The sequence below is a fragment of the Hakea prostrata genome, chromosome 5, assembly GCF_041222555.1.
Source record: "Hakea prostrata isolate BN-2017 chromosome 5, UWA_Hpros_2, whole genome shotgun sequence".
NCBI lineage: Eukaryota > Viridiplantae > Streptophyta > Magnoliopsida > Proteales > Proteaceae > Hakea > Hakea prostrata.
In genome coordinates, this window is record NC_142604.1 from 44296382 (window position 1) to 44314859 (window position 18478).

Genomic DNA, 18478 nt, shown 5'->3' on the forward strand with positions numbered 1-18478 from the left:
CTATGTTGAATTAGAAAGTGATCTACAACAAGGAGAAGAACAAGATGAGGAAGATCATCGATGGATTCCCCCAAACCCACCTTTCCTCAAAGTGAATGTGGATGCCTCGCTGAAACATAAAGCAAAAAAAGGAGGTGCTGGGGTTATAATTCGAGATCCATCAGGTAATCCTATGCTTGTTGCCTCTATCCCCTTTGTACCTAATTCGGTATTGGAAGGAGAAGCATATGCCTTTCGAGCTGAGTTATTATATGCAATGGGCGAAGGGTATGAACATCTTGAGGTGGAAACTGACAATCAGCAACTTGTTAACATTCTCAAGGGGAAAGCTCATGCACACTGCGAGGTCCAACCCATTGTTGATGACATCAACTATCTAGCTTCTAAGTTGCTAAGCTTTGTTCCCTCTTATATTCCTAGAAATTCCAATACTATTGCGGATTTTCTAGCACGGAAGGCCCTCTTGGTTACTGAACCAACGGAATGGCTGTGTTCCACTGAGTGGTTATTAGAGCTTTGCTCGGCCACCCCTTATCAATGAAGTGCTTTATTACCCAAAAAAAAAAAAAAAAAAAAAAAAAAGGGTTTGCTTAATCATTAGATTGAGTTAGTGCAAGTATTTTGGGAGATGTAATAAGTTTAAAATTTTATTTTCATATTATTCAGTTTTGTCGTGTAAATAGGTTAAACAATAGTCATGCTGATTTTTTCGCAAAGGGCTAGAAAATTTATCTTCAGCCGAGTTTGGTAGTTGTCTTGTCCCTACCTCGTTTCCTTCTTCATGCAGGTTTTCCAACCTCCAGTTTGAGGTTGGAGACCCAAATTCTTTGCAGTGGGAAGAGCAGAAACCGAGTCACCAGAGGGGAATTTGGGGTTCACTTGAGGAGCTTGGACTTGAGATGAAAATTATGAAGAACTGCAACCCTTTCAGAGCTGCTGGAGCAACAATTTGACATATAATTTCTGGACTAACTTATCGACAGCGGCCAACCAAACCTCGGCAAACGTAGACATTTCAAGTTTGCTACGAAAACAAAAATCAATGGTCGCCTAGATGGGGATCGAAGAACAAGTCTGGCGCAGATGTGAACAACAACTTACTCTCACTACAACTGGGTCTACAAACGGACGATGCGTCTCTCTTCAATCACTAGCTTCTGCAAGGGCTCTCATCGTTAATCCCTCAACATCCGAGGCGACAATTTCTCATATGCTTGAGAAAATTAGTCCAATCTCTGCAACTCAACCGTGACCACTTCCTGCTTCCCCACATATCTAAACTCCTCTCAGATATTGCCCTTCATCACCAGCATCTCTCACATACCATTGCTGAAATCATCCATTCTTACACGGTGGTGGGAAAAAATGCTTCGAAACTTACTACCCGACTCCTCTCTGCGCTTTTTACAATTGCAGAACCAAACGGAAACTTGTCATTGTTATCCACTAAATTGGAGCTTGGAGAGGGCATTGCTCGGTCGTTCTTTTTCAGTCCTTCTGTTACTGTTAGGTTGTGGTTTCTCTTTAATGTCGACAGGTTTCGCATTCATCCACATCTCCTGGTTGCTTTGTTGCTTGGCTTTATGAAGGACCCCTACCCATTTGTGAGGGGAGCTGCATTGTGTGTATTAGCCAGTCTAAGCGAGTACACAGATGTTGAGGGACATGGCTTGATTGCAGAATGCTATGACATTGCAGTTGAGCTTTTACTAGACAAGGATGAGTGCGTTAAGTTGGCTGCCGTTCGTGCGGTGAGACCAATTTGCTTCTTTTCCTTTTATTTTGTTACCTTGTAATACTTATTACATGGTTTTTTCTTTTATGTTTATTTTTTGTCAATTCGCAAGTTGGCTTAAAGTTCTATACATGCTTGTGTCACTTTTTGCTCTCTGCTTGAATTTTAAATTTTTATGGAACTTGCTGATTTTTCTTAAAATTTGAGTTTTTGTGACCTTGTCGCTTTCTGCTCTCTGCTTTCTGTTGTAGTGTTGTGACTATTTAACCAACTCATCAATGAAATTCATAGAATTGTGAAGAATGTATTCAAGAGTACACTAACTTGATGCTTTGAATGAAAACAAGAAAAACAAAAGTTGCATTTTCCTGAGTCTGAAAGCAACAAATGGCAGAGGACAAATGAAACAGCTGACACCTTTGGAACTTATCAAACTTATTCCTGAACCATAGCTATCAGAGTACGTTTGTGATCATTCATTAATCATACATGCTAGGTTGGAAAATCAATCTTCCGCGTTCATATTATATCTTGGTATAATCTAGAGATTTCTGGAGATGAGTACCATCATGATCATGTTAATGGTAACATTGCTAATTTGCAAGTATGTTGGAAGAGCAGCCTTGTTTCCCAATATTGCAGGTGAACTATCATGATTTGTATGGTGTAGGAAGGCTCTAGTGCATTTAATTTTGCCTTACTAAATGTGTTATTTGGTTGATTTTGTTTACACCAGTTCCTTTTTACTGGTTATATGTGGAGCTTATCTTTGGGGTGGCATTTGTCAAATTTGGACTCCACCTCCTTTGTTGTTGCCTGAATGTCTTTGACAGTAATTGTTGTCTATGTTGTGTACCCTATAACTATCTCAAATTTCTTCACTGTGATTCCAGGTCAGTAAGTTGGGGGAAATTGTATTTGCAGCTGGCTGTGATGTGGATAGCACACATTGGTTTAATATCGTGTTTGTCCAGGTATTTATATGGATAAAACAACCTTTATGTAACACTTCAAGAGTTTCTTTTGATGTCTCTTTGTTCTTCTCTGTTAGCTTTTAGCCATGGTCTTCTTGAAATGTCACTTATTTTTCTGAATCAAGAATGCTCAAGTTTTGAAATTCTGGAAAAGTCACGATTTTCATTGTGGAATAATGGAATCTCTTGCTTTTATTGGACACCGGAACCAATAGTATTTTTTATGCAAGCAACTTTTCCATTACTGTTGGAATTCTTGGAGTTATACCCACGCGGCCACGCATAAAAGCAATTATGGAGACATACTAGGATACATGGGGCTAAAAGTTGTTACCTGAGCCATGTTGAGTAACTTCTTCCTTGATACTTAAAGAAGTTGCTGCATGCATGTGTGTCAAAATGGTTGAATCCAGATTGGTATGAGAAGGAAAATAGTACTTTATAAATGTTAACTGAGATGGGAGCATGTTTTCTGATGTAGAATTAGAAATGGATAGAGCATATCAGAGACATCTTATTAAAGCTCTTTTTTCTTTTCTTTCTTCTTCTTCTTCTTCTTCTTCTTCTTCTTCTTCTTCTTCTTCTTCTTCTTCTTCTTCTTCTTTTTTTTTTTTTTTTTTTTGGTAGTTTGACAAAGTAACTATTGTTGAGGACAAAATGTTTTCTTCATAATCAACCTAAAGTACGACAAGAATATTTGAATGCATAATATTGACTCTGCCTTTGTTTTTGAGTCCTTCCCTCTCTACTTGCTGATTAATTGCTTGATTAGCTTCTTCAGCAATTCCTTAGTATCCCTTGATTCTTGAATCCTAACGTAGCATGCTTGCTAAAGAATAAGGAAATTCTTGTTGCTAGCCTTCTTTTTTTTTTCTTTTGTTTTTAAACCATTGACCATGTTCTGAAACTTAGTGAATCTGGTACTTTGTAATCTCATGCAAAGTCTCTTTACTGTAGTCATGCCTATTGGAAACAAATAGATGTTGAATCATTGGCTTCAGATTCCAGAGGTAGTCTTTTTTTTTTTTTTTTGGGGGGGGGTGTTCTGGGAAGACAAAGGAAGCAGGAAAAAAAGTAATGAAGAAGACACTACAAGAAACATGTTCTGTCATTGCACTCTACTTACGTGTCATGCGTGTGGTGAAATATCCTCTATAATCCAGCTGCATTTTTCTTTGAAAGGAGTCCTTTCTTGGATAAACTATGAGTCTGTTGTATGTATTGCATTACTTATGTCCTTTGTAATGCTTGCTTGCAGCTTTGCACAATGGTAAGAGACATGAGTATGGAGGTTAGAAATGAAGCTTTCATTGCTCTTGGGAAAATGAGGTTTGCATCTGAAGATTTACTGCTACAGACGCTGTCAAAAAAAATTCTTGAAGCTGCAAAAGTTAAGAAAATTGTTGGTCGGCATAGCACAAAAGAATATGAACTACCAGTAGCAGGTGCTGCTGGTGCATTTGTACATGGGCTTGAGGATGAATTCTTGAAGGTGAGAAGATGAAATGTAACTTTTGTCAACTGCATTTTGTCATTTTACCCCATCCTTATTCTTCATTGCTATTGTAGTTGAGATAGGAATATCTGGTCTCAGATTATCTTACAGCACTGCTAGAAAAGTTTGTATTGGATGTGCTTGTGGTGGACACATTAGATGGGTAACTGATTTTTTATGGCTTATGATTTCTGTCAAAAAATTATGCAGTATTATGCAATATCTGGTTATATCTCAAGTTTACAAATCGCATAATGACCTCAATTTCATGCTCCTTTTTCCATTTTATATTTATAAGTTTTTCTCAGCTCAAATGAATAGCCATGAGATGCGACTATCAACACTAAATTTGGTGTGCTTTTATCAATTTCCCTGTAGAATTGCATAAATGAAGCTTTACTTGAATAAAAATCCAAACCTAGTACATGATCTTGTTCTTCTCAATTCAGTCTACCTTCTGAATTTTAGTTAGATTGTCTGGACTGTTGTGTGAGTACTTTTTTGGTCCAGCATATTGGTGTAGAAGGCTAGGAAATGTCCCAAGGATGTTGTGCACTTGGTGTATGGCATGTCACTGGTGGTTGTCTATTGTGGTAATTCAAGTGACTGGGTGCATTTGTTTTTCCTCTTTGGTATCAGTTTCATTTTTTTTAAGTTGGTACACAATTTCTTATATGTCATACAATAACTTTTTCGTTGTGCATATGTTGAAGGTGCGGAACTCAGCCTGCAAATCTTTGGGAATGCTTACTGTTTTCTCTGGTCAATTTGCCAGTAATGCCTTGACTTTGCTGATGGACATTCTCAATGATGATTCACCAGTTGTTCGGTTGCAAACTTTGGAAACAATTCACCATATGGCAAAGTCAGATAATCTGCGGGTGCAAGAAGCTCACATTCATATGGTATTCTCTTGTCATTGCCAACGTCCTGTTGTGCTAACCAAAACAGTCCATGAATTCTGAAACCTTTGTAGTTGTCACAGAATGTAGGCAATTCAAGGCTTTTTAGAGTTTATTTTATTTTTACTTTTATTTTTTCCTCCCTCCTCTTTTTTTTGGGGGGGTGGGTGGGGGTGGGTTGAAACCAAGGGGACAAGGCATCAGCAAAGTGCCTTGACACCTAGGTGATGTTTTGCAACTGTCAAACATCGACGGCAGCAAGCTGGATACTTCTGATTTGATCACATAATCTGATAGAAGTTTGTAGAACCATCTATATTTTCCTTTTACTTGAAAGAATTTTTTTTTCTCAGTATACTGACTCTGAATTTTGTACTTTTCTGGTATTTGCAGTTGATTGATTGTCTGATGGATACCAGTTCCTCAGTCAGATATCAAGTTAGAAAGATCTTTCAGTTAATAAAGTTGCCTAATCTGGAGATGTTTGCATCATTAATTCACGGCCTATTATCCAATTTGGAAAAATACCCCCAGGTGTGATGATCTGTTGCTTATTCTATGCCATCTCTTCTTGTAGCTTGCTACCATCTTGGCTAATGGTTTCATTCTTGGTTCTTTAGCTTGTCTCATTTTCATTTCGTGTCTTCATTGTGGCCATTGCAAATTTTGGTACAGAAAGTCACACCATTAGATACTCTCCTTTATGATTTGGTGTTTTCATTGAAAAGTATGGGGAAAATTTTGGCATATATTTAATATATAACTATATTTTCAAATTTGTTAGTTTTGAATTGAATTGTAGATCAGATATGGAAAAAATGGAAAATCAAATATAATGATATGGAAATTTTGAAAAAGCTAAGAATGGCACAACTGAGGTATAAAATATGTGAATCATCCTGAACTTTGAAAAATATGTGGTTTGCTATGTACTTTTAGAAATTGTAAAGAATATAGCATAAATTAGGAATTCTCTACCTATGGTCAGGACAAACTGTTCATCTGCTAGCTTTTTTATTTTTCTGATCAATTAAAGTTTTGCCTAATTATAAGTGAACAAATGTTACTTCTCCTACTAGTTCTGATAATACATGATCTCCTCCCGCCCCCTGATTTTTCTTTTCCAGGATGAAGATGATATCTGGTCTGTTTTATGTAATACCGGTGGAATTCATGGAAATTTTGCTGTCAGCTTTTTGAAGGATGTCGCTCATGAGGTTGTAATCTCCTCTCTTCAATCTTAATCTCCTGATCAATTGTGAAATGAAGCAGTTTTCTGTCCAGGAGTATGAGATTCCTGTTTGTGTATATATATTCTTCTTAATACAAGGGAGCATATATGTATTTTCTTATGGGAGAATATAGACAGACTCACAGGAGTGCTGGTGTAGCTACATTCCTGGGTAGGGTTCTTTTTGCCTTTGTTTATTATTAGGAGCAAAACTTCACTTGAGGATCTCATACAAGCACCAATCAGGAAATGGTATATATTCTGCTAAGGGTATTCTGGCATCTGCATGGCCATGGTTCTCAAGGCGCTGGATGTTGAAAAGTGTTTGAGTTCCTGCTTAAGAGCTTGATACTGGCTAAGCTGCATAAATCATGTTAGAGCATGGAGTAGAAGGAGGAAGAAGAATAAGAAGACAAAGAGAAACTGTTTAGAGCAGCAGTTTCGTGAGATTAAGACTACTTCCTCACGGTTTCAATATACATTAGAGGGGTTACAATATATCAAAAAGGAAGTATCATAATCTACTTAAATCATTACATATGAAATAGAAACTAAATAATAGCAATATCAGAAACAACCTACTGTAGATACTTTTAAGGACACGATAGTAAATACTTAATACCCATAATGTGTACATGACTATATGTACACCCTCTAACAGCTAAAAGTGGTAGACAAAACTATATTTATTAGTGATCTTCTAATATGTAAGGCTGTAGAATTTCATTAGAAAAACAAGTAATAATTAAGAAACAACTAAAATGAGAGCCAAGATGCTGAATTATAAACATACACTGGTACTAATCTAAAAAAAATTCAGTGAAAGAAGACCGTAACATTGTCATAATTCATAACATGAAGACGTGCAAAACAAAATTTTAAATATATAAGGGGAAAAAGGCTGTTAAGAATGTGTTTATTTATTTTACTAACATTCAAGATGTCAAATGAGGGAGGCTACAAATAACATTTAATGAAAGAAAATGTTAACTAAACCAAAATGCTAAATTTAAGTAAACATTAGAGCTTAAAGTCTTAAAACAGTCAATACTTAAATGCTAACACTGAAGGAAAGTTCAACTTCAACAACCAATGGTAAAACAAAAGACTTCCATGGAATCCAAAAACACATCCAATGTGCAACTTCAACAACCAGCAAGTTGTTGAAATCTTGGATGAATCCTGATTTATGCCAGTATGACATAACAGGCCTTTATTTATAATAGTAGAATGTAAGGATAAGTACAATGACATCCAATGTGGACTAAAAAACATAAATAATAAAGTCACTCTTAACAGACCAAACTACGCATCTTACTTAACTCTTGACTTACAACACTCCCCCTCAAGTTGGTGCATAGATATCTATCATGCCCAACTTGTTGACAATACTACTGAATAAACTTGAAAATTAAAACTCTTTGTGAACGCATTTGCACGCTGATTTTCAAATGTGACAAAAAAAAATGCCTATCAATTTCTACATGTTTGGTCTTGTCATGCTGTTCTGGATTATGGGCTATGCTGATGGCCAATTTGTTATCAGAATACATCCTTATAGGTTCTTCTAGGTCTGGCCCAAGTTCTTGAAGAGGGCCCTTTTAACCATAACACTTGACAAATGCCTTGAGCTAAAGCTCTAAACTCTGCTTCAGCACTTGACCAAGCCACTACAACCTGTTTTTTGCTCTTCCATGACGCAAAGTTACCCCCACATAAGCACAATAGCCAGAGGTAAATCTTCATCTGTGTATGCTTCAACTCTTAGTTGTCCTTGAGAAGAAATTGGGATACCTTTCCCTAGAGATGCCTTCATATACCTCAAGATGCGGTATACTGCATGTCTGCATCAAGATGTGAAGAGTGCGGATCACGTATATACTGACTGATAAGGCTGACTGCAAAAGTTATATTCGGCCTAGTTTGTGACAAATAAATCAACTTCCCAACTAGTTTTTGGTAGCTGGTTTTGTCAACTAGTTCTAGTGTCGATTAGGTCCAAGGTGTACTTTCTCTCATAGAGACACCATTAGCAGAGTAAGCCAACTCTAACCCGAGAAATTACCTAAGTTTGCCCATGTCTTCTATCTCAAACTCTATCCCCAAGAAGGTGTTCAAGGCTATAGTTTCCTCCTCACTACTTGCTGTGATGACAATATCGTCCACATACACGAGAAGTACTATGGTATGAGATCCATCCCGCTTGATAAATAGGGTATGGTCTGCATTACTTTGCATGTAGCCATAAGAAACCATTACCTTGTGAATCTTCCAAACCAAGCCCTAGGGGACTGCTTTAGATCATATAAGGCTCTTCTTAATCTGCACATTTCCCATGGGTCTCTGGACTAGAATAGTCAAGGGGCACATCCATATAGACTTCTTCTTGAAGTTCGTGTAGGAAAGCATTCTTCACATCTAAAATAATTGTTGAAGAGTCCATCCTTGATTTACAGCACATGAGAGAACAACCCAAACAATATTCATCTTTGCAGCAACAGCAAACGTCTCTTGGTAATCAATGCTATAAGTTTGAGTAAAGCCCTTGGCTACCAGTCTTGCTTTTATACCTCTCAATGGTTCTATCTGTTTTGTGTTTTATTACAAACATCCATTTGCACCCAACAGTTTTCTTCCCTGTAGGCAAAGATGCCAAATCCCATGCATTATTTTTTCCCAGGGCTTGCATTTCCTCACCCATAGCTTTCTTCTAGTCTAAGTGAGACACTACCTTCTATCATGAGTTAGGGATAGAGGTGGAAGACAAAGAGGAAATAAAGCTTTGAAATTTTGGGGATAGGGACTGATATGATTCACAGTTGGAAATAGGGTGCTTGGTGTAAGTTTGTGGATATTTTCTTAATGCAATAGGCAAATCAAGATCAAAAACAGACTCATCAGGAGGAGTGGTTGTTTCAGGACTAGGATCCGGTGCTTCCAATTGCCGTGGCTCATAGGGGCAAATTTTGGAATCTTGCTTGAATACTGGAAGTGATCTTTAATGCTCTAGTGTATTCCTCTTCTGATATGCAGTAGACAATCTGATGTTTTATCACTTACCTTTAAAACCATGCCAAGAACACTCTTACCACTCCAAAGTACAATTTATGGTGTGCTTTTGTGCCACTTCCTGAAAGCATTTGAATCCGTATTTAATGTTGAAAACTGAAGTTGTCTATTGATTTGAGGGCTGCAATTATTTTTAGATGGCTGAAACACTTATGAAAGGTGTTAGGTAGGGTCACTGATAAAGCTTGTGGACTTCATGCTTTCAGGCCTGGGATCAAAGCCATCCTATCCCCACACCCCCAACCTTACCTGTTGGAGAAAAAGTGGTGGGAAATTGGGATTAGGTGGAGCAACTATACAGAGAAACGTCTCTGTTGTCAAACAACTTTGAAATCATTTCCACCTTAGATTGGTCTGATTGTAGGAATGCCCTTTAAATTTTCCCTGTATGACATTCTATTCCCCTCCCTCCTGTTTTTATTATACTTTATTCCAATATTTGTTGTTCACAATTTTAAATTGACCCTCATCTTTGCTAAATTGGTTTGCCTACTCCACTCAGCTTGGCAGAATTTTTGAGTTTAAAATCACTGATTGAATGAGAGTTCATCTTGTGGTGGTGAATGCTCATTTAAATTTTTCTTTGGATGCATGTGAAAACTTTCATATTTTAATGGTTGATGACTCCTTTCTTTCTCAAATGCATCTCTATGAGTTTCTATGTTTCTATGTGGAGTGTTTTTTTTTTTTTTAATTTAATATAAGAAAACGGGAAGAATCACTCCCACAACTTTCACACCAGCAGTTAGTGAAGAGCAGCTCTTTTTATTTCTTAGACAAGTGATGCAAGCAATATAATTTATGTTGTCTGAATTCTAGACACTACAAAAATGGTACCTTGACTTGGAAGTATAAATGTGAAATACAACTGTTTTGCACAAGATTGATTTTCCCCAGTGAATTATCATGTTCTACTAGTTATGAATTACTGAATCTTGCAGGAACATGTCATCTGACACCACTTGAAAGTGGTATAGAATCACTGACATACTCAATTTCGTTTATATATACAGGGACCTTAGGCCAGATTGAGAATGACTGTCTTTATCTATTCTTTCTTATTTGCTTCAGATAGAACCTTCTTGTGAAGGGGATTTCAGATTCGACAGAGCAAGAGTGACTGCATTTCTGGTGTTAGCCGTCTCAGCACAACTTTCACACGAACAGTATAGTGGCACCATCCATCCAAGAATATTTCGTTATGCGATTCCCTTGATCGGGAGGATATCTCACATATTGGATGATGAATCAGATCAGGAAGCTCTTTTCAGTTACTTGTCACATTGCAGTGGATCGTTTAATTTTTCTGCTACGGAATCCAGACCTAGAGAGGACGAGCTCATAGAGCCTGGGGTCAAAGAAGGTATTCAAATGTTGGAGTAATCATAGGAATTAGTTTTCAAAGGATGCCTCTATGGCAAGTCCGCAATGGATGTGCTGAAATTTAGCTTTTTCTGAAACTCAGGGTGCGTGACAACTTTATTTGACAAACATCAACAGAAGCTGACCAATAAACGTGAGGAAGCAACAGAATACATTAAAGCGATTCTAAAAACAGTTGCAGAAAGCTGGCCATTGGTACATGCAGGATGCGCCAGTGAAGTATTAAAGACATTGAGGTATTACCGTACTGTGTTTCTCATTTATCTGTTACATTGTCTGTTGTTTGTTTTACTTGGAAGCATTCCGTCTGCAGAAAACCTTTAGAAATAAGTCAATCGCTCAAGTTATGGAGGTAAAAGATTTCGAGGAAATTCGGTAGCCTGGGTTCAGAATTTCACTTTTAGGTTTCACCAAAACCTTGCATATGTTGGCTTCTGGATACATGATCATATCTGTGGTCAAATGATCATATTTTGGCCCAAAACTTCAGGGAGATTATCTCAAAACATATTGGAACCTCTAGAACTATTTCTCTAGCTCTATGTTGGTACCACATACAATTCCTTGAAGTTAGGTATTGTACATTCATTCCAAAATTTTTAGAGTTCTTTACTTGGTGCCCCCTTAAATTGGGGTGAAACTCTTGACTGCCCCCTTATGTAGGGAATATTACTGACTGCCCCTATTTCATAATTTGAAAAATTACTCGTTACCCTCTGTTTGCCTTTCTGTTAAATTTAAATCCGAAATGACTATTTTGCCTTTCATCATGTATAATAGTGCTACTCTGAAATGATCATTTTGCCCTTGTTATGTAAAATGCCTTGAATGCCCCTCCCCATCACTCTCACTCAGACTCATCTCCAACCGATTCACCTCAGCAAATCCCTTTCCCCTTCTCTCTACCTCTGCATCCTCTATTTATCTTCCTGAAGATGTTGCTGCTCTTTTGCTCCACACCTCCAGACATTTTTCTATGGCCCTTCTCCTTTTCTTAATTAGTTTTTGTCAATGGTGAGGAAGTATGAGGAGCCAGTAGGTCAGGTTTGGCGTAGCAACAACAACTACTGGCAGCACTAGTTCTTGTTTGTCTCTTCCAATCGAAGAAAAGATGGTCTGATGCAGAATGGGCTTTCATCTGCGGACTCTGCGTTGTCCTCTTTTTCTGTTTGATATCATAAAGGGACTTAAGAATTGCCAATTACCTCCGATTGCCATGTCTGTGGTGCTCGAATGAATAAGGGGGGGGGGGGTTGTGCTTTCCCTGTTTTTCTCTTGCTCATTTACCCACTCGATCTGGGTAGAAGTTCTTCAGTTGAACTGCCGTTCCTGTTAGCCTAAAAATTCCTGGAAGGATGAGTCATGGAGCATTTTCACAGAAGTGGTGTTGCAGTCCTCGTGAGGTAGGTCCCCTTTTTGAGCATGTTTTATCACATCTGGACTCAGAGAAATAGGCGCATCTTTAAGGGATGCAGTTCTACCCCAGCTGCAGTTCTTGCTCGTGTAATTGCAGGTGTGAAACGGCATTTTTATGGGCTGAAAAAAACCCTTCCAGACGACGCCTTCAGGGTTAGGGTTCGTAGATTGCAAAATATACAAAAGGATCTTCCATCAAGAAGGTATGGCTTCTTTTCCTCATGGTGTGAGAAAATATGGTCTGAAGACTTGGAATCTTTTCTAAACATTGCAGAGCCAGGTCCTCTACTTCCTTATCACCAGAGCTGTGCTTAGCAAGAACCGTAGTTCCTTTGGAAACACAGGTGTATCAAATTTGGATTATAAGACATCGATTGATTGAGAAGGTAAAGGGTTAGGGAGCAGTTGTCATTGAAGGATACTGACGGTGGAGAAGTTGCAGAGGGAAAGAGAAGGGGAAGGATTTGCAGAGGTGGAATGGGTTGGAGATGAAGTCTGAGTGAGAGTGAAGGGAGGGGCATTCGAGGCATTTTACGTAACAAGGACAAAATGGTCATTTCAGGGTAGGGCCATTAAAGACATTTTATAATGATGAGGGCAAAAATAGTCATTTCAGGTTTACATTTAACTGAAAGGCTAAAAGAGGGTAACGGATAATTTCAAAATGTGAAATGGGGGCAGTCAGTAATATTCCCCACATAAGTGGGCAGTCAAGAGTTTCACCCCAATTTAAAAGGTGGGGGGGCGCCAAGTAAAAAACTTAATTTTTTATTTCTTGATGGTTGGTTGTTTTCAAATATAAATGTGTTTTGTTCAGGAGTTTGATCTATTGAATATGTGTTAATTTTTTTGGGAAGAGTGGTAGTATTTTTTAATTTTGGTTTTAAAAATTAGTTTCCATATTATGTATTTTGAAATAAGTAGTATTTATACATGATAGATGACATTGAGAGGGTTGGGATTGGTGAAGTTCAGGAGTTTGGTCTAAGAATATGTATTGTTAATTTGTTTTTTGGGAAGAGTGATAGTATTTTTTTAATTTTGGTTTTAAAAATTAGTTTCCATATTATGTATTTTGAAAAAGTAGTATTTATACATGATAGATGACATTGAGAGGGGTTGGGATTGGTGAATACCAAAATTAGAATCACCTTCCATAAAGTTCCAAAATCAAAAGGACTGATGATCACCAAACTTGATGAAATACCTTAACACAATGCTAATATGGACATACTAAAGATTGCCAAAAAAAAGAAGAAAAAAGAACGGCATGGGAGAAGACACTCAGACGTTAGGATCAATGACAAAAACAAATTACAAAGTTACCAATATTTGATTATCAACAATATAAACAAAATTGGGTATGAAAAAAAGATATAACAGTTGAAATCAGGAAGAAAACACAAGTCTGTTGCTGATACAATACAATATTATCTAAAATGCACTGTAGAAGATGATTTTTCATCCAAAACAGGATAGTCGCAACAAAAGGTTTAATTTGATTGGCAAGAGATCACCAGGTATGCACTCCAGAACAATTGCAACTCAACTGCTTTCTTCGAAGGATATTTGGTCTCCTAGCACAAATTAATGTTTCTGTTACCTTAATCAATTGAATTGTGTCAATTAGGCTTCAGAAAATATAGGATTGCAACCATGTTTCTCAGTGAACAAACTTCACATAGACCTGCCTATTAAAAGCTAATGAATGGAATACTTGGAAAACAAAAATTAAGAAAAACTTTAATTAAAAAATAGATTTTTAAAAACCAAAATACAAACAACACAAAGTGCTTTGGACCATGGGATACCAAGGCATTAGGATTAAATTTTCTGTTCTTAATTATTTATTTATATTAGTTGAAAATTATTAAATAATTCACTATAATTATAAAAAAAACTGAAAATTTCCAATTATTTTGTTTGATACCTAAAAGCAGTGGAATATTTGTACAAATATGTATGCAATTATTGGTGTGGTTTATTATGATGATGTTTATATTTTTAATTAAACTTGGTTAATAATTAAATAATTATCAAAATAGTTCAATTTGATTGTATGAAACATTTAAAGTACATTTATTTCAATTTGCAACTCTTAGTATGTGTCGGAGTGGACATAAGTGTCTCTCAAGTGGTAGGAATGAGTATTTTCATTGTTTTTTCCCCAATGCAAAATACCTCTTCCATTGTGTCATTTGTTGTGCTTTAAATAGGGTGTACGCCAAAACTCAAGTAGAAATCCGTCAAAATATGGCTGAATCTGGCCATCGAATTTTCCTGGAAAAAGTACCAGGTTTCAGGCGAGATGGCTGAATTTTTACCACCATCTTGGTTTTGTGGCTAGTTGAACCTTGCCTTTAATATTGAGACCTAAGGTGTGGATGTGAGATGTGGTCCTTAAACTTTGCAATCTTGGACTGGATGGTATGCTAGTGTAGCATACCAGTCATTCCTTGAACATGGTAGTTCTGGTGGGGTGACAATATATATCCAATTGTATGAGGTGCCTATTCACTATTACAAATATTTTGCCTCTCTTCTCTCCATCCCTCAGCCTCCCAAGTCCCCACCCAGCAGAAAGGAAAATAGAAAAATAAAAAACCAAACCTCCCCCCCCCCCCCCCCCCCAAACCTTTAAAAACACAGACGGAGAAGGGTACATTGGGCCATGGTGGTAGGAATGATGTCATTCCCCTGCTGAGGATAACGTTTTCCTGGGAGTTACTATAGTTATTCTTGAAATTCTGTAGTAGTCCTTTTTTTTTTTTTTAATTTTAATTTCATCCTTTTCCATTAATATGATGAATGCTGTTGGTTAGTAATGGTATACTAGAGGTTGGTCATGATTTATCATCAAATCCTCTGCTTGTACACGGTGTCCTGATTAGTTTGGTAACTGCATATGAGGCTTGCTTTGGTTAGTGACATGATGCACCATCTGATTCTCTTACTCACATGCAGGGCATGCAAGGAAGAGATAATAGCAATTTCCATAGATTCACCTGATTTTGTGGGAATGGTGGCCTTTTCGCTTCAACATATTCAGGTAATCAAACTGCTAGTGAAGTCATGTGAGCATTTCTTTCCATCAACAGATCTTCGATTTTGTAGAATGGAGATGTTGAATCTGTTATTGGGAAAGCTGGATGCTAGTCTTAGAGAGTTGAGGTACAGGTTCTTAGGATTGACTAAAAAAGAAGAGTTGCATGTGTTAGAACTGGTGCTATTTAGTTGTGCAATGAGATTGTCCAAGGCTGAAATATGCTGTCACCAAACTACTTTGAACAGAATGAGCGGTTTAATCGAGCATGTGGAACTTCTTTGTAGGGAAGGTTCTACCGAACCTTCTGAATTTGTTAAAGAAGTAAAGAAATCATTTTCTCAAGCAAGCACCCCTAGTGAGGAATCTTCATCTGATACATTTCTATTCAAGAGGTCACTACAGTTATTCTCCCTTGAGCAGTTTGAGATTCACAGAAGATTCAAGCACGTAAAGGCAGAAGTTCAAGCCCCTCATAATGACTCTGAAAACCCTCTTACTTTCATTCCAGGTCTTCCTGTGGGAGTAATATTCCAGATTTCTTTGTATAATATCACAATGGAAGACAGGTTGTGGTTGAAAAATGTCTGTTGGTGAGGACATTCAGTATGTATTCCTAGATGTTACACAGTTTGAAGGCTGTGATGAGGTCAGAACAAGCACATTAACCATACCCTTTTACAGAACTCCAAAAGTGATTTCTTTCGTATTGAGGGTATGTATTGGTAAGGAATGTTTATGTGATGTTGTTGACTTCATGATGGATCAGCCAGGGCCAAAACATGAGCTTACATTTCTTTGCAAGGAAAAAGAAGTATATCTGCTCAACGGTGGTTAAGGGGTATTTAGGTGGGAAATTTGAAATGTGGATTGCAAGGGGCTGGCCTTGGCCCAATGGTTGGTCGACCCAGTTGTAGCCTAAGGTAATGGTATCAAAACAACCTTGACAAAAGGGTAAGGCTGCATCGGAAAATTGCCCCCAAGACTCTGCTTGTGTGGAAGCCCTTGGCTCTGGGTTCGCATTTGAGATGTGGAGTGCACCTGCATTGGTAATGGAGCTCTTGCATCAATAGGAAGCTGAGACTACTGCTTGTTAATTGCAGCTGATATAGGATAAATTCTTGCTTCTTTACTTTGGGAATATTGGTGGACTATAAATATGGGGATTTTTGAAGAGCAAATCTCGAACCTGTAGTGCCACTGGTGATGAGAAAGCTATAAACTTAGCGATGTTGATATGCTATTGTGCATATTGTCATAATTTAGGGGGAGGCTTAACTATTGCAATGTGGATGCAACAAGATACATTCTAAAGAGAAATAGGTGTTTGTGTACATAAAAATTTAAGGATTTATTAGAAACAGGATGTCTGAGGAAACTGAGTGTTCTATGTTCCTGCTAGGATTTCCCAAAATGATGGCGGATTAGGGGTAATTTCAATCAAAATTTGTGGGTTTGAGTTCTCCACCACTGCAACAATTGGAGTCCCCTCAGCATCTCTTATAATTATCCCTAATCCGCCATCTCCAGCATCACAGTTCATCTTCATAACATTCCCTAACGGGGGCGTCCAGGTCCTTCGGAAACCGTTGGCCTCAACACTAGAAGAAGATGCCTGATTAGAATTTAAAAATCCCATCGCTTGGCGATGTGCTGATTTGAAGACTCTACTGGAGAAACCTATTTTTGATTGAAGATCCTCCCATTTCTTGCTAACCATAAGCTCCAACATAAAAATAGGCATTGCGTGAGAATTCCAGACTTGTCCCTCTTTGTGATTCCTGGTAGTGTAATCACAGACTGTAGAAGAGATTTTAGATCCATGCTTTGACTAGGATCAATACCAACTGAGGAGGTTGTTCTTGAACCATATTACTCTTGATCCACATTCACATTTCTTTCTTCAAATTCTCTCCAGTTGGTTAACCCTCTGCACGTACCTTCCAAGCAAAATGTTTGATCTTCGGTAGTGTTTTAGCATTCCAGATGGTCTTCCAAATGAATTGATTGCACTAGATCCCAAGAGTGGACTCTAGAAGAAGAAGAAGGCTGTCTACGACTTCTTTCCTCATCCTAGTTCATGATCAGGTGGTAGGCCGTTTTGACTGAGAACCTCCCGTTGCGTGCACCTCGCCACGAGTTTGGTTCACTACTGTCCTTTTGACGGAACAGCATACACTATTATGGGTTCGACTTCAATAAATGCGCAGCACTAAGCTGCTTATGGCCACGATCTCCACGAGTGGTCGGGTTCAAAACCACTCATTTTGCATATTTTTTCTGTTTGTTACAGGTAAGTATAGTTGAAAAAAAAAAATACAAGCGGGTGGCCAAGATTTCACCCTCGTTCATCCATTCCATCTTCAACGTACTTAGTTTAGTATTGCACATTAATTGTGTTGCACTGAAGCTCCATCCCACTATTATAACCTTTGATTCATTTATTATTTCTTAGAACTAGTCGGACTTCGATTTTGCGTTTTTTTTTTTTTTTTTTTTTTTTGAACCCAGGGCGAGAATTACATAATATAATAATAATAAAAAAGACTATATTTAGTTAATTTCTTAAAAAAGGACGGCCAAGCTATTTTGCATAGTTACTCATTCAAGAGTGGTTGCCTTTGCCAACAGTGGATTAGTAGAGCGGTTAAAAGCCGAACTTCCACGGGAGGTCTTGGGTTTGCACCGACAACTATATTAGTAATATTCTCCCCACCCTATATATAGACTCTTCAGATTCGAAAAAAAGAGTGGTTGCCTTTCCAGGTTTACAAAGGATGTGGACCTTGTATACCTATGGATCCAAAATAAACAATTTAAATTTATTCAAGCTCCATCAGGTTGCAATAAAATATAAAATTTAAATGTTCGTGTTTTTCAGTCACCTCGTGCTGCCCTATGCCAAACTATAACATAAAGGGCATATCTGATGTACGATTCTTAGGAGCCACCCCTTCCATTTTTTTTTAAAATTTTCTCCTTCAATCTTCAAATTTTTAAAAATTTTCCTTTGACCCCTTGCTGTGTGAAGTATTAGCACTGCCCTCTCATCCTCTAATTTTTTTTTATATTTCTCCCTTTCTTTTTCCGACATTTTGAAAATTTCCTTCTAGCCTTTTTTCTATTTATGAAATATTAGTCCCTACCTCCTCCTGATGTTGGCACAAACAAAATTGAACCCTCCACAAGGGATAGGCCTTGTCTTTCCTATATTTGGTGGTGTTTAAGTT

General features: G+C 37.7%; 1 protein-coding gene across 1 annotated transcript; it reads left to right on the forward strand.

Moving 5' to 3' along the window:
- The first annotated feature begins 728 nt into the window (after positions 1-728).
- Positions 729-16662, forward strand: SIEL (ARM repeat superfamily protein). Its single transcript, XM_089157182.1, is given in 11 exon segments — positions 729-1219; positions 1221-1751; positions 2629-2709; positions 3968-4201; positions 4918-5109; positions 5500-5640; positions 6234-6323; positions 10478-10769; positions 10872-11025; positions 15170-15827; positions 15829-16662. Coding segments are annotated over 11 exon segments (2796 nt in total). The 5' UTR covers positions 729-1054; the 3' UTR covers positions 16087-16662.
- The last annotated feature ends 1816 nt before the right edge of the window (positions 16663-18478 follow it).